The sequence below is a fragment of the Leptinotarsa decemlineata genome, unplaced genomic scaffold, assembly GCF_025532065.1.
Source record: "Leptinotarsa decemlineata unplaced genomic scaffold, Ldec_3_MD MMD2_P_RNA_scaffold_14, whole genome shotgun sequence".
NCBI classification, from domain to species: Eukaryota; Metazoa; Arthropoda; class Insecta; order Coleoptera; family Chrysomelidae; genus Leptinotarsa; species Leptinotarsa decemlineata.
The window spans coordinates 9,892,010-9,910,555 of NW_027412528.1; the positions used below are offsets into that span (position 1 = coordinate 9,892,010).

General features: G+C 32.9%; 2 protein-coding genes across 4 annotated transcripts in view; one reads left to right on the top strand and one right to left on the bottom strand.

Moving 5' to 3' along the window:
- Positions 1 to 17,611, top strand: part of LOC111508882 (uncharacterized) — a 108,243-nt gene extending 90,632 nt beyond the window's left edge. For 2 of the 3 annotated variants that reach the window (XM_074178560.1, XM_074178554.1), the window contains exon 2: positions 279 to 17,611. In XM_074178560.1, the coding sequence (XP_074034661.1) occupies positions 11,515 to 11,856 (342 nt within the window). In that variant the 5' untranslated portion in view covers positions 279 to 11,514 and the 3' untranslated portion in view covers positions 11,857 to 17,611. The remainder of the gene's footprint in view (positions 1 to 278) is intronic. The other variant, XM_074178566.1, reaches the window with a different exon arrangement.
- LOC141483758 (uncharacterized) lies at positions 13,840 to 14,317 on the bottom strand. Its single transcript, XM_074178575.1, has 2 exons — positions 14,179 to 14,317; positions 13,840 to 14,118 (listed from the first exon to the last, which is right to left on the bottom strand). Exons 1-2 carry the CDS (start codon positions 14,215 to 14,217, stop codon positions 13,840 to 13,842), a joined length of 318 nt encoding a protein of 105 aa, XP_074034676.1. The 5' UTR covers positions 14,218 to 14,317.
- Positions 17,612 to 18,546: the final 935 nt, after the last annotated feature.

An 18,546-nucleotide genomic window follows, 5' to 3' on the forward strand; every position in this document is an offset into this window, starting at 1 on the left:
AAATCCTTGTTTTATGATAGTACTTCAGGTTTTATTTGATCACGGCTTACCAGCCTGGATTTTGTTCTCTTCAATCATGACTCCTGATGTCAAAGTCCGTGTTCATATATTATTCACTTCAAAACAGTAATATTTTTATTCAAATTTAGTATTTCTCTCCATGAAGGCTTTATCTGCGATTTTTAGTTCAGGGGAGGGGGGAAGTGAAAACTCGGAAATGTATATATGACTTATTTTTAGTGGATTTAATTGAATTGATATTTGTTTTTTTTTTTCAGAATTTCTGCACAAGAACTGATCAATATGGAGATACACTTCCGGATGCTGCAGGTGGTAGTATATCGAGAATGCAGATGAGTTACTTTATTGATGTAAATATTTTATCTCGATATTAATGAGACATATTTTCCCATGCAAATGATTGAAATGAAAGTACATAACTTTGTTTGGAAATCAGTACATCCCACAAAGAAGCATATTGGTCAAATATTGGATCGGGAATCGATTCATAATATTACTTTGAGGACCAATTTTGTCACTGCCAATACATGTGTAATATGCTCTATTGTAGGAGGGATTTTTATGATGTGTGCATTTAGATTCTGTAGTAAGAAAGAAGTTATTCATAGATGATTTGTCATGGGTTCAACTGGTATAACTAAGTCAAAGTATACCTGTTTGTATAGCTAATGTTATTTTTCTGAAATTTCCATATACAAAATTCATCCATTAATGTTATGTACCAGTAGTTTCACTTATATAATTTTCAAAATAAATTCAAATAATTTCAAAATAATTCTATATTGTTGAAAATGTTATATCAATATATTTATAACCCTCAATCTTATGAAATGGAATATGCGGGTCATACTGAAATACAATTTGTAAAATGTGTCATCAAATTACAAGATACATGATTCTCTTTCAGAAAAACATCAGAAGTGTATATTTCTTATGAAATATAAAATATTGAATGTGTCAAATCGCAGAATACATGATTCTCTTTCAGAAATACATGTATAGTGTCGTATTACTAATAATTTATATTTGGCATGAAATATTACTTTTGATCTTATGAAATGGAATATGTAGGTCATACCGAAATACAATTTGTTGAATGTTTATTCAAATCGTAGGATACATGACTATCAGAAAAGCAGATTGTGAAGTGTTGTTTTGCTAATATTTTAAAATTATCGTGAGATATAACTCTTGATCTTATAAAATGGAATATGTGGGTCATACTGAAATACTATTTGTTGAATGTGCCTTCAAATCGCAAGATACATGATTTTCTTTCAGAAAAACAGATTTTGGGTGTTTTATTGCTAATATTTTATATTTGTTATGAGATATAATACTTAGGGATCGACCGATACCGATATTTATATCGGCCATCGGTGATATCGGCCTCATTGGCCGATTATCGTATCGGCCGATATCAAAAGCCGATAGACCGATATATTTTCTTATTGAAAAAAAAATCAATTTGAAAAATGAATGAAAAAAATACACTTCCATCAGAAATATATCTTTATTGCCAATAAAAAGTATGTAACGTAAAATCAACTAAATTCTTTGACTAGTAATTAAAAATTAATAAAATAAAACCCTATGCGGATTGCAACTATAAGGTAAAATTATTTCACCTTACTAAAATACAAAAATAACTGATTAATACTAATAATTTAGTTTTGGTAGGTTGTGATGCAAAAACAATAAGCTTTCTGCTCTATCACCAGTCGTTCCACCACTGAACGGGATTTTTATTTCTGGAAATTATTGGATGACTTTGATATAATTTAATTTCATCATCCAGTACCTCAACAAAAGCAGACCTTTGTTTTCGTTTTCGCTTCGAACTTCCTGATGTGCCTTCACCAGCAAAATGTTCGTAAGATTCCCAAAATAAATCATGCACAGACTTTGATGCACCTGAATCCCTTTCCATAGCTAGCGATTTTACTAGTGGCATATTGTCCTCCCCATCACTTTCACCATCCGTAATAGTTTCGATAATGCCGCTGCCTCCCTCTTGAACAGTAATTTTTCTTTTTAATATTTCATAGATTGGTCCGCCTTCATTGTCAAAAAAACTGTTCTTGAAACGTGGATCCAACAACGTGGCCAGCGTAAAACTTTCTTCAGTAAAAATATGGTTGAATCGTTTTTCCAAGTTTTTTTGTAGATCACTCCTCAATGTGTCTACACCAGAAAATATGGCACTTTTTGAACGGTTGCTCGAGTACGAATCTAATGTTTTAACTAGGGGTATCACCTCTGATATGCAACACTCCCTGTTACTTGAGAGTTTAGTTATTTCCTCAAAGGGTTGTAAAAGGTTGATAAGCTTTTGAACCAAATCCTATTGGTGGAATGTTAGGTCTGTCAAATCTGGATTATCCAAGATATAAATACTGATAACTTTTTTTTGTTCTAGTAATCGTTCCAGCATGTAATAGGTTGAGTTCCATCTGGTTTGTATATCTTGGATAAGTTTTTTTGTTGGGACATTCATTTGTTCTTGTAGCTTTTTGAGTTTATCACAAGCAGTTGCAGAGTGATTGAAATGAGTCACAATTCTCCTTGCTTTGGCAATAACATCTATTACTGCCCTTTGGCAATCAATGGAGTCTTTTATTGTTAATTGTAAAGTGTGAACAAAACAACCCTGATATTTCATTATAGCGCCGACGATCCCTTTTTTCATATTGGAGGCGTTATCTGCCAACAAGAGGTGAATTTGGCTTTTCTTCAATTTCCATTGGTCTAATAGACCTTGAAGTATCTCAGATATGGTGTCACCTGTATGGGTGCCTGGAAAACCTCTACAAGCTAGAACAAATGACTCTCGGTGACTAGATACATTTTTATTCCAAAAATGAGCCGTCAATGATATAAAAGAACAATTGTTGTGTTGACAAGTCCATATATCTGATGTTAGAGACATTTTTCCGATCATCTCATCATCTATTATTTTCTGTACACGAGATTTGCACTTTTGAAAAATGTCTGGCACTACAGTTTCACGCAAATATTTGTCTGATGGTATGGAATATAAAGGAAATCCTTTTTTTAATAAGCGTGTAAAACCAGTATCCGAACAAATGGAAAATGGTTGATTGTCGGTAGCTATCATTTCACCAATTAATTTATGAATTTCCTTAGCCTTTTCTGAATTTATATCCCATTGTCGAATATTTTCAAATGCAGTTTTAATACTTATTTGTGGTTTTTGTTGACAAAGTTGAATTCTGATATTAGACTGATTCGATGTAGATGGGGCACAATTTCCAGTTTCTGTTTCTAAGCTCGCAACTTTACCTAAAAAGTAGTGAAAATATTTACATACACATATTTTTTTTTACAAGTTTTTGCTACATACCTGAATCAGTTATCTAACTATATTCTACTGGGTGGTTTTTCAACAGATGGTATTTATTTCATATTAGAAGTGTTGGCCGTTTTTCTTTTGCCACCCAATGAAACAGATTTTTGGCAGATTTTGCAAATTGCACTTTCGTTTTTCTCATCGTTTCTCAATATTTTTTCAAAATAATACCATAAAGGCTTGTTTTTGGCATTTTGATTTTGTCACAACATACAATGATAATAAATAATTCCACCGCTCAGTTTACTTCTTACTTCAAACAAACACTATAATAATAATATACTTTAAAAATAGTTAAATAGTAAACACTTTGGCCTCTACTTTATTCTATACTTTGAACACAACTGAAATATGGCACAACTTGAAATTATCATGAAACGACAGAAGACAAATACAAGTTAGGACCTGCAGAAACGTCCGACGACGGTAGCGCAACACGTGCATTCAGCAATACGGAGACATTTCCAAACGAGACAGTACAGTTTTAGGAAGGAATATTTTTTGGAAAATTCTGATTTCAAAATGATAAAGGACGAAATGGAAGTATTGCTGGAGCTGAAATGAAGTAAAGTTCTACCCACATAGCTGTATATGTGATATTCTCATTAAATGCGTGAACGCTCATATTGAGTGCCTTATCACTGGATATATTACGACGGATGCGAATTATGGACGTACATGTTTTTACGGTTTCAGCTATGTTAGTACAACTGTACAAACCACGATGGAAAAAAATTAACGGCCGATAGACCGATATATCGGTATATCGGTATTTGAAATATCGGTATCGGCCGATTATCGGTATCGGCTAAAATTTCTATATCGGTCGATCACCAGTGGTAAACAATTTTGGTGTCGGCTTCTTCATGATTTCCGCAGTATAATTCAGGATGAATAGTTGAGATAACTTTATCATCAACATTTGCATAACGATGACATTCATGATAATTCAGATAAATAATTTTATTATTTATAAATGGAGCCATTTCATTTGTTGCCCAGTGTTTAATGAAAAAATTCACTATTGCTTCTTTAAATTTACTGTTCTTCAATTCCTTTGCAAAATCAACTGGTCTTTCTTGATCGGGTCCTACTATTGTATAATCTCGGGCATTATTTCCTCTTAATTGTCTTTCGTAATTTTTTATTGATGGTTCGAAATATTCATCAAAAATTATATCAATTCTTGTACCTCCAAATCGTGTTGCCATGCTCAAAAATCTTTTTGATATTTTATCAAAAGTTTTCGGTGGATCCTTCATTATGCGCAATAGAAAGAATCAATAAGCACTACATTCACAGACCTTGGCGTATCGTGACTGATACCTTTTTCTAAAAATTTTAAAAGTGATGATTTTTCTGTCTTGCAAATTGCTCCATCGATGTGGCACATTGAAAAAGGTACTGGTGTCAGAGAATATGAAAGTACTTTAGTAATATCCACTTGATATTTAATCGATATCGCTAAAAGCCTTCCAAACAAGTCTCGTTGCAAACGAACTTCTTGAATTTGTTGTCCAATTTTTATTTTCTTCTTTAATTCAGTAGAGAAATCGATAAACAAATGAAAACTGAACTGCGCTCCAAAAATATTCCTAAAATAAATAAAAATATTCCTACCTCTGTCACAAGGACACATAATTTTGCCGCAATATATATTTTCTATGAGTTTAACCGTTCAACTATAACAACGAATTGTTCATTTTATATAATTTACAACATATCTTCAATGAGGCCGAATATGCGCTCTCTTTTCAACTCATAGATATGAATGAAGCTGTCTCGCTCGCACTCGCAAGGGAACGTTTCTCTTTCAGAAGAATAGATGTGAGATGAATTGCTGTTCTTTAATATTTGTTATGAAATATAACACTCGATCTTATAAAATGAAAAATGTGGGTCATACTGAAATATGTTTTTTGGGTGTGTCTAAAAATCCTAAGATACATGATTCTCTTTCAGGAAAACATATTTATATTTATGTTATTTTATATTTGTTATGAAATACAACACTCGATCTTGTAAAATGGAATATGTTGGTCATACTTGAATACAATTTCTTGAATGTGTCTAAAATCGCGAGATACATGATTCTCTTTCAGTAAAACAGTTGTGAAATGTATTGCTGTTATTTTATATTTCTTATGAAATATAACACTCGATCTTATGAAATGGAATATGTTGGTCATACTGAAATACAATTTCTTGAATTTGCCTAAAAATCGCAAGATACATTATTCTCTTTGAGAACAGTTGTGAAATGTATTGCTGTTATTTTATATTTGTTATGAAAGATAACACTCGATCTTATATAATGGAATACGTTGGTCATACTGAAATACAATTTCTTTAAAGTATCTAAAAATCGCATGATACATAATTCTCTTTCAGAAAAACAAATGTGAACTGTATTGCTTTTATTATATATTGGTTATGAAATATAACACTCGATCTTATAGAATGGAGTATGTTGGTCAAAATGAAATACACTTTTTTGAGTGTGTCTAAAAAATCGCGATACATGATTTTCTTTCAGGAAAACATATGTGAAATGTATTATTGTTATTTTATATTCGTTAAGAAATATAACACTCGATCTTATATAATGGATTGCGTTGGTCATACTGAAATACAATATCTTTCAAGTATCTGAAAATCGCATGATACATGATTCTCTTTCAGGAAAACAGATGTGAAATGTATTTCTGTAATTTTATATTTGCTATGAAATATAACACTTGATCCTATTAAATGCAATGTGATGGTCATAACGAAATACAATTTCGTGAAGGTCTAAAAATCGCAAGATACATGATTCTCTTTCAGTAAAACAGTTGTGAAATGTATTGCTGTTATTTTATATTTCTTATGAAATATAACACTCCATCTTATGAAATGGAATATATTGGTCATACTGAAATACAATTTCTGGAATGTGCCCAAAAATGGCAAGATACATTATTCTCTTTCAGAACAGTTGTGAAATGTATTGCTGTTATTTTATATTTCTTATGAAATGTAACACTCCATCTTATGAAATGGAATATATTGGTCATACTGAAATACAATTTCTGGAATGTGCCCAAAAATGGCAAGATACATTATTCTCTTTCAGAACAGATGTGAAATGTATTGCTGTTATTTTATATTTGTTATGAAAGATAACACCCGATCTTATATAGTGGATTGCGTTGGTCATACTGAAATACAGTATATTTAAAGTATCTGAAAATCGCATGATACATGATTCTCTTTCAGGAAACCAAATGTGAAATGTATTTCTCTAATTTTATATTTGCTATGAACAGAACAGATGTTAAATGATTTGCTTTTATTTTATATTTGTTTTGAAAGATAACACTCGATCTTATAGAATGGAGTCTGTTGGTCATACTGAAATACACTTTTTTGAGTGTGTCTAAAAAATCGCAAGATACATTTTCTTTCAGAAAAACAGATGTGAAATGTATTGCTGTTATTTTATGTTTGTTATGAAATATAACACTCGCTCTCATATAATGGATTACGTTGGTCGTACTGAAATACGATATCTTTCAAGTATCTGAAAATTGCATTATACATGATTCTCTTTCTGGAAAACAGATGTGAAATGTATTGCTGTTATTATATATTTGTTATGAAATATAACACTCGGTCCTATGAAATGAAATGTGTTGGTCATAACGAAATACAATTTCTTGAATGTGTCTAAAAATAGCAAGATACATGATTTTCTTTGGAGAAAACCTATGTGAGATGTATTGCTGTTATTTGTGATGTTATTTTATATTTATTGTGAAATATAATACTCGATCTTATAAAATGGAAAATGTGGATCATACTGAAATACAATTTCTTGAATGTGTCTAAAAATCGCAAGATACATGATTCTCTTCCAGAAAAACAGATGTGAAATGTATTTCCCTTGTAGAGTCAGCTTCTTGCACAACCAGTGTTACTTGATTCATGATGAGAGAACAAGTGGTCAGTTACTTGCAGTGTGAAGCTGAAAACCTTAAATTATTCAACATTGACATTGAATGACATTACAAGTCCTTGGGATATTTGTGTCATATGACCTCGATATATGAACACGTAAGGTCTCATGACCTTTTATTATGATCATGTCATATAATCTCAGACATGAAATTTCAAACCTCCAATCATTCGACTTTAACATTGATTGACATCACAAGTCGTTAAGATATTTATATCTTATATGACCTTGAGTTATGAACATGCTCTTGCGTGTCTCTTGACCTTGTGTTATGTGTTATGACTTATTTATTTTTCGAATATAAATATACATTTTTACATATAAATAGAAAATGTTATATATTACATAACTTTATTTTGTGTTTTTTCAGTATTGATACTTTCATTATTTATTTTTTCAAATATGAATAATCAATTATACACTTTTAAATATGACTAGAAAGTGACATTCACACATAACTTTATGAGCAACTTCCAAAAAATATTTATAAAAGATTTATTAGGAGATGTTTTCCGAACTTAAAGTGCTTTTTTCATGTAATAATAATAATAACTTTATTCAGAATAAAAGAAGAATGAATACAGACCCTACATGATTGCTCTGAATAAGAATACAATAATACAGATATAAGAATAATATATATAAAGATGAAATTTTCATGTATCTTGCTGAAGTTTTCCAATTCCCGAATTTTAGGAGAAAGTTTATTCATGTGAGCAGATCTCTCTCGTTGAGCTGCAGCCATTTGTTCACACTCCACTTTAAGGAGAGAGACTTGCTCTTCCAGTTCAACAAGTTTTTCCCTCTTCGCTATATATTCAGTATCAGTTTCATTGTAAACGTGATATATCTCTAAAAAATTTGTCTGTCCTGGATCTCATAAATGAAACTCTATCGTATGATTTCACGGGGTCAAGCGGTGGGGGCAGTGTAGACCCTGGACTAACATCCTCGTATTCAGGATTGATCACTTCAACCTGTGGAATTAATGGAGGTGATGAACTAACATCTTGTGTCGTGTTTGAGTAATGATAATTACCTGTTGGACTGATGTAGAAAGTCCTGCTATGACTTCCATATCTTTCACTTTCATTGACTTGTCTTTATCCTTTTTTTCATGTTTCATTGTGCCTCCTTCTAGATGGAGACTTCGAGCTAGACTTTTTAGACTTCTTCGCCTTCTTCATTATCTTTTCTTCACTCTCCCTTTTTTTCTTTCACGTCTCTCAATGTCATCATCCGAACTGTTCTGATTGATTTAACTATGTGGAGATACCATATTCTTCGAATACGTTTCCTCCATCTCTAATATATAAGTCACAACAGATTGTAATAAGTTCGGAAGTGGCTCATTGAGATTCGGGGTGTTAGTCGCCATCACATTATCAGAGTTGGAGGGGTTGTCATTCAACTCCACGTGGTTTGGATTGAAACCATTTGAAAATGATTTAGCACTTGCCATCTGCTTAATGAAAGTCATCGCCGGTTGTGGTGTGTCCTCATCTTCTTGAATGATCACGTTCTGGTTGACAACTACATCCCAACTACACCCATTTGTGATCGGTTCACAGAGCTTGATGGTTTTAATAATGCCTCTTTCAACAAAGACATGGTTCTGAAATCATAAAAAAATAAATAATATAATATCATTAAATATAATTAGCTAACAAAAAGTTTTTGTCTTTTGTTTTCAACATCTTGATACAAAAAAGTGGGAATCTTTTAGAAAAAGCAATTTCAAAAGAAGTAACTCTATACAAAGAAGTAACTTTTAATCACAATGTACCCTTTCTGAAACAACTACTTGAAAAAAAACATTGAATTGCATGAAAGAAAAATTACATTCAAAACAATTACTTTTATATGAACACTGAATCATACAAAAAAATAGTTTGTAAGAAGTCAAACACCGTTCTTTACCAAAATTAATCTCATCGTAAAATATAACCTTTTCAATTTGATATGAATAATATAATAGAGTGTACTTACACCGAGATGAATTTCAGCTGCTAAGATTTGACGGCGTTGATGGCGTTATTGAACTGAACGGAAAAAATCAATTTCAAAAAAGAATTCCGTATAATATCGTCATATCTCGAGGTACTTTTAGAAACCTTCAAACTTGTTCAGACTTTTTATAGTTAGATTACGTTTACATTAAAACACGTTTCGCGAACGACTACTTTCATAAAAAACAATGATAAAAAAAATTCGAAACAGATAATTTTATACGAACACTGAATTATTAAAAAAAATTTTTTGTAGAAAGTCAAAAAACAACACTCCTAAAAATATAACCCTTTCCATTCAAAATGAATAATATAGTAGACTGTACTTACATCGAGATGACGTCAACTGCTAAGAAACGTTGATTGAATATCGGGTTGCTTGAGTCAACTGTATCACTTGACTGTATGACTGCCAGTTAGTTTGATGGGTAAGATATACTACAACAGAATGATGTGTTGTCCCTTCTGATGAGCGTCTGTTCTAGTATTTGGAAAGCTGAGCCCTTTCTGGTAGGGGTTGAATTCGAGTTATATGATTTGTCCCAACGATACAAAATTAAAAATGGTAGAAAAGGGTAGTAAGAGCTTATTGTCGGTAGAAACTAATTTGAGATTTTACATTTGTCCAGAATGCAGGGTCATATATTCACAAAATTGTTAGAATTTCATCATTTATCACCCTTTATAAACAATGTTCACTTCAAAGTCATTACAAGTGGTTGAATGTTCTTCCTAAAATTATCAATCAATATAAGAACAAAGTTCATCGCACCATTGGCATGAAGCCTGCAGAGGTAAAATCATACACAAAATTGTCCATTCATACAAATTCTGAGAAGCAGTATAGCAAACGTGAAGAAAGTTAAATCAAAATTGGAGATATGGTGCGAATCAGTAAATATAACAACGTATTCGCCGTAGGTTATACCGCAAACTTCACCACTGAACTTTTGAAAGTTGTGAAAATTAATAGTACAGACCCTGTAACTTATGAGCTCGAAGATGTGAATGGACATCCAATCAAAGGTTGCTTTTATAAAATGGAGTTGAATAAAGCGAAAGATCCCAATACATATTTGGTTGAGCGAGTTTTCAAAAATAAATGGTTGGGATTTTCTGGAGACCATAACTCTTGGATTGATTAAAGTTCAATAATGTAATCGCAGCATTATTGTTCTTAATGAAAAATAAAGATATTATAATGAAATTGAATTTTTTTATTGAATTTAGAATGAATTTGGGGTTCTATATCGTAAAAAAAAACTAGTAATATTCAAACTGATTTTATTCATTACATATATATCTATTAACGGAATTATTTAATCATTATCGTTCGTTGTGATGGGTGTCACCATAACCAATGGAATGTATGATCGAATAACGTTACCATAGATTTCTAGTCTCCTCATCTGATCTTCACTCTCCAAACACCAACAATCCCGGAAGTGGAAGTTCTCATCGGGATGGAAATCACTAATATATTCACATAATATCCATCCACTTCTACACATACTACATGAATTGTTCCAACAATCTACTTTGTACTTATCACAAAGCATACAACGTTGAATTAGTAACTCGCGATTTGCTTTACAATTTACACAAATATTTCTACAAATTCCCATATTGTTACACACGATTCTGGTAAAACATCTCTAGCACTGATGATGAACGCATACTTCAGGAGTTGAATCATTTGTCTTATTCGGAATTGTGATTCGACTCTGAACTGGAACTGGATTTTCCAACACACATCTACGACACAAACCGGTACATGGATTATTATACGCCTCAGGCCAATAACCTTGACAATTATTACAAAATATAGTTTGATCAATTTTTATTGGATCGCCACACACTTTCGGTTTTGAATTCCATTCTTTCGGAAAAGGCATATTAGTATTCACTATTATATGCTGCAATATTCAAATGACAAATTCAACTGCGCTTTCATGAACCTATTTTTCCTTTCATAAACTCATAGAATGAGTAGAGTGGTGGGGCTACCTCCTCCATAATCGAACAAATCATGAAAATCGTCTGCTGATTCTGAACTTCACTTACTATCCACCTGTACTATCAGTAGCTTCAAGCTTTTCACTCAGAAATAAAGAAAAATGAATTCTGCAAAAATTAATGAAGTTTTGACAAGGTTGACGCTCGAAGACGAAAATAATTGGTTTTCGGATGGAAATGACGAACTTCCCAACATCATTATCGAAGGAGATGATATCATCGGAGGAGAAAACGATATAATCGATGTAGTAGATGACATTGTTGTAGAAAAAGACGGTGGAGCCATAGCTGTTGCTGATAATCTGCAGGATATTGATGGTGTAATGGATCCGGAACTTCAAGATGAAGGTATTGATGATGATCCAGTGACAGACAATGGCAACATTGTCGGTGGTCGAACATTAGTGATACGGATGAAAATCTTTCAGACCTGTACTGTATGACGGACTCTCATGTGCGTATACGAACCATTAATGATAGCATCCACATGTTATCTTAGTGTTGTTTCAGATTTTATTCCTATCGAAATAGGAATAATGGGGGTGAGTATATATTATAGTATATCGATGATGGAACTGGCGCAAACGTGGTGCGAATCTTGTGACCGACCTCTGACAAACTTTCGCGGATTAGATGCACGCATTATTTGTAACTATGTCCCTCCACAATGAATTGTTATAATAAATATTATATTCATTATTGTCGTTGTTATTTTAATAATGAACCTTTTGATGGAGAAGAAAAGCCCTTCTCAACGAAATATCATTGACACAATAAAGATGATGAACTAAAGTGTATTGTTAGACATCCAAGTTTTTATTAGTAAGTTGATTTCGAATATATCTTCCAATGATTGGTGGGGAAGAGATAGCATAGAATAAATCGCTATGTTGATGCGAATCTCAAACATTTTTATTGCCATCTTTCATGTTTCACATTGAAATTTGTACTGAGCTTACCTAATTTTTCAATTTGATCATCTATAAGTGATAGATATAAGTAATCAGTTTTCAATAAAATAATGTCTTAGGTTGAACACTGCTCCAAACCACGCAGTATTCCGTGTGCACCAACCAAATTATGTACTCCGAGTAAACTAACATAACCTAACCATTCTGATCATCATCGATAATGACTATTTCAGGATCCGGAAAATCATCTATATCACAATGATTTCTGGGGGGTCGGCCAATTTATTCATCCAAATACGGTTCTATACGGTCAAGGCTGGGTGATTCTCGAAAGATCGGTAAAAATGTGTTACTTGATTCATGATGAGGGAACAAGTGGTCAGTTATTTGCAGTGTGAAGCTGAAAACCTCCAATCATTCGACATTGACATTGAATGACATCACAAGTCCTTGAGATGTTTGTGTCATATGACCTCGATATATGAACACGTAAGGTCTCATGACCTTGTATTATGATCACGTCATATAATCTCAGACACGAAATTTTGAACCTCCAATCATTCGACTTTAACATTGAATGGCATCACAAGTCGTTGAGATATTTATATCTCATACGAACTTCAGTTATGAACATGATCTTGCGTGTCTCATGACCTTGTGTTATCAAATGTCATATACATGGAGTTTTGACTCTGACGATTGACTTTGTCTTCGACACATAACTTTTGAATGTAATGAATCTTAATCTCATTCTCTTATTTGAAAAAATATCCATTGATTGGACTTCATCTGAGTCGTCAATCTCAATATAGGATTTGGAATTTTTTGAACTGTGCCATTGACGGCATTTAATAATCAATGCTTCAATTATTTTATTTTTCAGAGATTGAAAATAAATACCTAATTGTTACTTTCATTGTTTTTTTAAATAATCAGATTTGCACTTTTAGTTATGACTAAAAAATAATATACATAACTACTCTATTTCGTTTTTTGAAATAAAAAATGATTACTTGTTACTTTTCTCATTTATTTTTCAAATATAAATATACATTTTTACATATAAATAGAAAATGTTATACATTACATAACTTTATTTCGTTTTTTTTTAATAAATGACTAATTGATACTTTCATTATTTATTTTTTCGAATATGAATAATCAGTTATACACTTTTAAATATGACTAGAAAGTGACATTCACACATAACTTTATGAGCAACTTCCAAAAAATATTTATAAAAGATTTATTAGGGGAGGTTTTCCGAACTTGAAGCGTATTTTTTTTCATGTAAAAATAATAATAAATTTATTCAGAATAGAAGAAGAATGAATTAAACTAAGAGCCTAAATGATTGCTCTGAATAAGAATAAAATAATACATATACTATAAGAATAATATAAAAAATATTATGATACACGGATAATAGAATGCAAATGTAGAGGAAAAGATAACAAAATATTACAAGAGATGTAAGATGACATTATCCTGTATCTCCGTGCTTAAGTTTTCCAATTACCGAATTTTAGGAGAACATTTTTTCATGTGAGCAGATCTCTCTCGTAGAGCTGCAGCCATTTGTTCATACTCCACTTTAAGGAGAGAGACTTGCTCTTTCAGTTCAACAAGTTTTCCCCTCTTCGCTATATATTTCGTTTCAATTTCATCGTAAACGTGATATGTCGCTAAAAATTTGTCTCTCCTGGATCTCATAAATGATTTTACGGGGTCAAGCGGTAGGGGCGGTGTAGACCCTGGACTAATATCCTCGTATTCAGGATTGATCACTTCAACCTGTGGAATAAATGGAGGAGATGAACTAACATCTTGTCGTGTTTGAGTAATGATAATTACCTGTTGGACTGATGTAGAAGGTCCTGCTATGACTTCCATCTCTTTCACTTTTATTGACTTGTCTTCATCCCTTATTTATGATTCATCTTGTGCCTCCTTCTAGATGGCGACTTTGAGCTAGATTTTTTTGACTTCTTCGCCTTCTTCATTATCTTTTCTTCACTCTCTATTTTTTTTCTTTTACGTCTCTCAATGTTATCATCCGAACTGTTCTGATTGTTTTAACTATGTGGAGATTCCATATTCTTCGAATACGTTTCCTCCATCTCTAATATATTAGTCACAACAGATGGTGATAAGTTCGGAAGTGGCTCATCGAGATTCGGGGTGTAAGTCGCCAACACATTATCAGAGTTGGAGGGGTTGTCATTCAAGTCCACGTGGTTTGGATTGAAACCATTTAAAAATGATTTAGTACTTGCCATCTACTGAATGGCATAAACATTGATAGAGCAATGATTCATAATCTCAAATTTAGGAATGTTTCAACTTTAGTGGAAAATCCATCCTGCTACATTCAATACGGTAGAAAAGTGAGGATATGATGAAATTTTACACACTCTCACACTGGCAGGATACAAAGCTGAATTTACAGCCCATGCAAAACAGTACTGATCTTTGTTATGTTGTATTCAACATTAAGTAGGGTATGTATGGGAATGAAAATAATACACTCACTTTCGTGTCTTGATTCAGAATGCCGTTTATTCCCTTCTACAGGATTGTCAAGTGTCACATCAAGTGTCATGTCACTCTGAGAGTGTGTTCCGAATCCTAACTACATTTACATATATCACATCCCCCTCTTTTTATAATGACAAAATAATTTTTTTTTTCAGTTATTACTAAGACCTTATCCCCTTTTAACAAAAATAAAATATAATACTTATAAATCTAATCTATCAGGTTTTTTAACCATACGACCTGAAGAAGTTTGTTTAGGTAAGTTTATTGGAGAGTTGCGATCAGTATTTTCTTCTGATAAGACAGGTTCACTCTCTGAAAGATTATCGGAGATGCTTTCAAAATTTTGTGACTCACTTGATTTAACCCTTAATTAGATAGGTCGAAAATTTAACTTTAAAACGAAACTATGAGTCCCGGGGACTCACATTTTAAAATTGGCTAAAAAAAATATTATTCTTGATGATATCATAAACTACTATTTTTTTGTTACAATATAAGTATTTTCGTTAAATAAAACGACAATTATATAAAAAAAAAAACTTTATTCTAATAACCGAAACACTGCATTTACTAAAATAGGAACATAAAGTGTATGCTTATTGTTATATCAAATAAAAAAATGTAAGATAACAAAAACCTTATAATATTCTATAAAAAATAAACATATAATATACTAAAAAACTCAAAAAAAATATTAGTTTTGGTAACATATATCACAAGAAAAATCGTGCATATGCTAAACATGTAAAAAAAAATTATTCTCTTTGTACGCAATTATTGCAAATTTTTTTTGCGCATGACAAACAAATGGGTTTAAAACATTTACAGCAAAGGTATGCTGTTTTTGTTCTTTTTTTATAATGACATAAGGTACAATATTGTCTTTGGTCTCTTGGAAGTTTCTCAATTCTTGGGTCAACTTCTTCTGGTACTTCTATGCCTATGATACTTGATATTGAGGTTCGTAGCTGGCGAGGAATCTTTGTGTTGTATAGGCGACTTCTAAGATTATTTTCATTAAGATTAGCAGCCAATGCTTTTAAAAAATTAAGTCTGGATAACTTATTAGCCCTTTTATGGCTTTGGTGCAGTATATAGGCATTTAGACCAGCCATATCTAAAATTCTAAAAAATATAGCCATGGGCCAACGTGTAGTTCTGCGGCTACAGCTGTAAATCGAACACTTCTGGTCAATAGAATCTACACCTCCTTTTGTATTGTTGTAATCTTCTATAATGATGGGTTTACCAGTATTGGGGCCAATTTCATTACTATGGTGCATAGAAGAATAAAGAACCACCGCTTTATTTTTCTTTGGGACGTAACTTACTAAGGTACAATCATTTGTAAATCCAAATAATGCAGTGCCAACATCTCTATTTTTATTGGGAAGGAACTCTTTAGGAATTATGGCTTTATTCTTTTTTAGAGTCCCAATTGTAGTTAGTTTCCGTTCTCGTAGGGAAGTAAGTAGCTCCATTGAAGAGTACCAATTGTCTGTTGTTACATTGCGGTTTGAGTTGAAGATAGGCCTACAAAGCCGCAAAACCGCTTGGGTGGGAATAGACTTTCTTATGTCTTCTGGAAGTGACTTGCTTGCATCAGAACCTTTTCCAGTATACAAATAGGTATTACAAATGTAATGAGTCCTAGAATCTGCTAAGCATTGCATTTTGAGGCCATATTTGGCGGGTTTGCTAGGCATATACATTTTAAATTTGCATCTACCTCTAAATGCAATAAGCATTTCATCAACTGTCGCATTGGCGCCAATACTATAGCACTTTTGAGAATTTTCATTGAATAAATCCAAGACTTCAGAAATAGCGCATCCTGGATCTACAATTTTGCGTGCTTCTCGGTTCTCAAAATCATCAAATTGTAATGCGACCAGTAATGCACAGAATCTTTTGATTGACATAGAGGCTCTAAAGATTTCACGCCCAGTTCCATCTGTAGCAAATAGTGAAAGTATACTTTCGCGATTAGACTTGAACACTGCACTATAGAAAAGAAGGGAAAAAAGGGCCTTCAGCTCAATAATATTGCATTCTCTAAAATTGTACTCCCCAACATGTATTGATCTTATTTTTTCAAGTTTTTTGTTAGTCCATTTTAGAACAATATCCATCATACGTAGATCAAAAATGTGTTGAAAAGACTCCAATGGGCTAAATGGATTTTCTTGAGCAACGGCGGGTTTATTACAAGGAAGACGAATTATATTATGCGCTAAAGTTCTAATATTTCGTGTTGGAGGTTTGGAAGACCACTTGAACCTGTTCTTACCATAATAATAAGTATTCGATGGTGTTTCGATGATTGAAGTATCGGGCTCCTCTAATTCTGGATCTGAATCATTGGACATTTCTGATTCTGTTTGATGTTCACTTTCAGTATAATCACCATCATCAACATCTGATAGCAGCTCTTCTAGTACATGTTCTTGTGGCTGAGTACCAGCATCATCCTCATTTTCGTCCAAAGCTTCCAACTCCCTTAGCCAGGTACTAACGACGGTTTCGTAATTATCATCTAATGGATTCACCCTACTTGGGCCAGGTAAATTTGCCATTTTTTGCCTAAAAACAAAATATTTATGTAAATATAATCGTACCGTAACAATACACTATGAGTCCCACGGACTCACCTCCGGATGGTACGTACCGTAAATAATTTTTCGAAGGAGCATCCGTCCGGCGGTCGATTCGGGATCTGACTGCAGGAAGGTTCTGTAACGCACGGCGGATTTGGCGCAAAACAGTGGGGGTCACGAGCGATTAAAATTTCAGTATGAGTCCCCGGGACTCAGGTGTCTAAGTAAGGGTTAATATTTATTTATGACATTGTGTTTGTAACGAGAATTTTTAGTCTTATACAATAAACATATTGTCAGCCAATCAATCAAAAATCTAACATTTTCGTTAGGTGTCTGAGTAGTCCGTTTTCACTGAATATTTTTAGCTTCCCCAATGATGGCAACATTTTTCTATTGTAATATAGTAATCTGCAGCCACGCAGAATATGTTTTTGCATCTAGAGCACCTTGTCACCAAGAGGATAACTCTGTTCCCAACTCGAAGAACCGTTCCCTGGCAGATTTGATTCTGATGGATAACCGAAAGTTGCTAGAAAATCTCGAGGAACCAAATATTTAGGTAGTAATGCCATAAATGTCTCCGCGGGAACGTAAAATGAAATTGATTGGGCAAGAGGTCCAACTGTCAGTTTTCTTGACCTTTCTACCAAATATGATAATGGTCTTTGGTGTGTTCGCAATGAAGGACTAGTCGGTTTCACAGTTCAGTTTCGTAATTTTATAGTGTTTCTTTAAAAAAAACAATTTTACAAGACTTTTTGGTGTAGCTCTGTACGCGTCCAGCATGATACCGACAGAGAATAACCTTGCATTCATTTCAAGTCTAAACTAGATCGTTCGATCTTACAATGTTGGGCATAGTTTCGTTAATGCCATATTAGTCTATAGAAGTCAACCAAATTCATGCTCCCCTACAAATATTTATGACATAAGGTCACCCCGAGTTCATATTTCTTACAAAACTCCAAAAAAAAAAAGTTTTCACGCCTTCTCAACGCCATAACATATACCCAAATTATGATTTGATGAATACATATAGAGCGTTAAAACGTAGACCAAGACATTTCCTAAGCCACTTTTC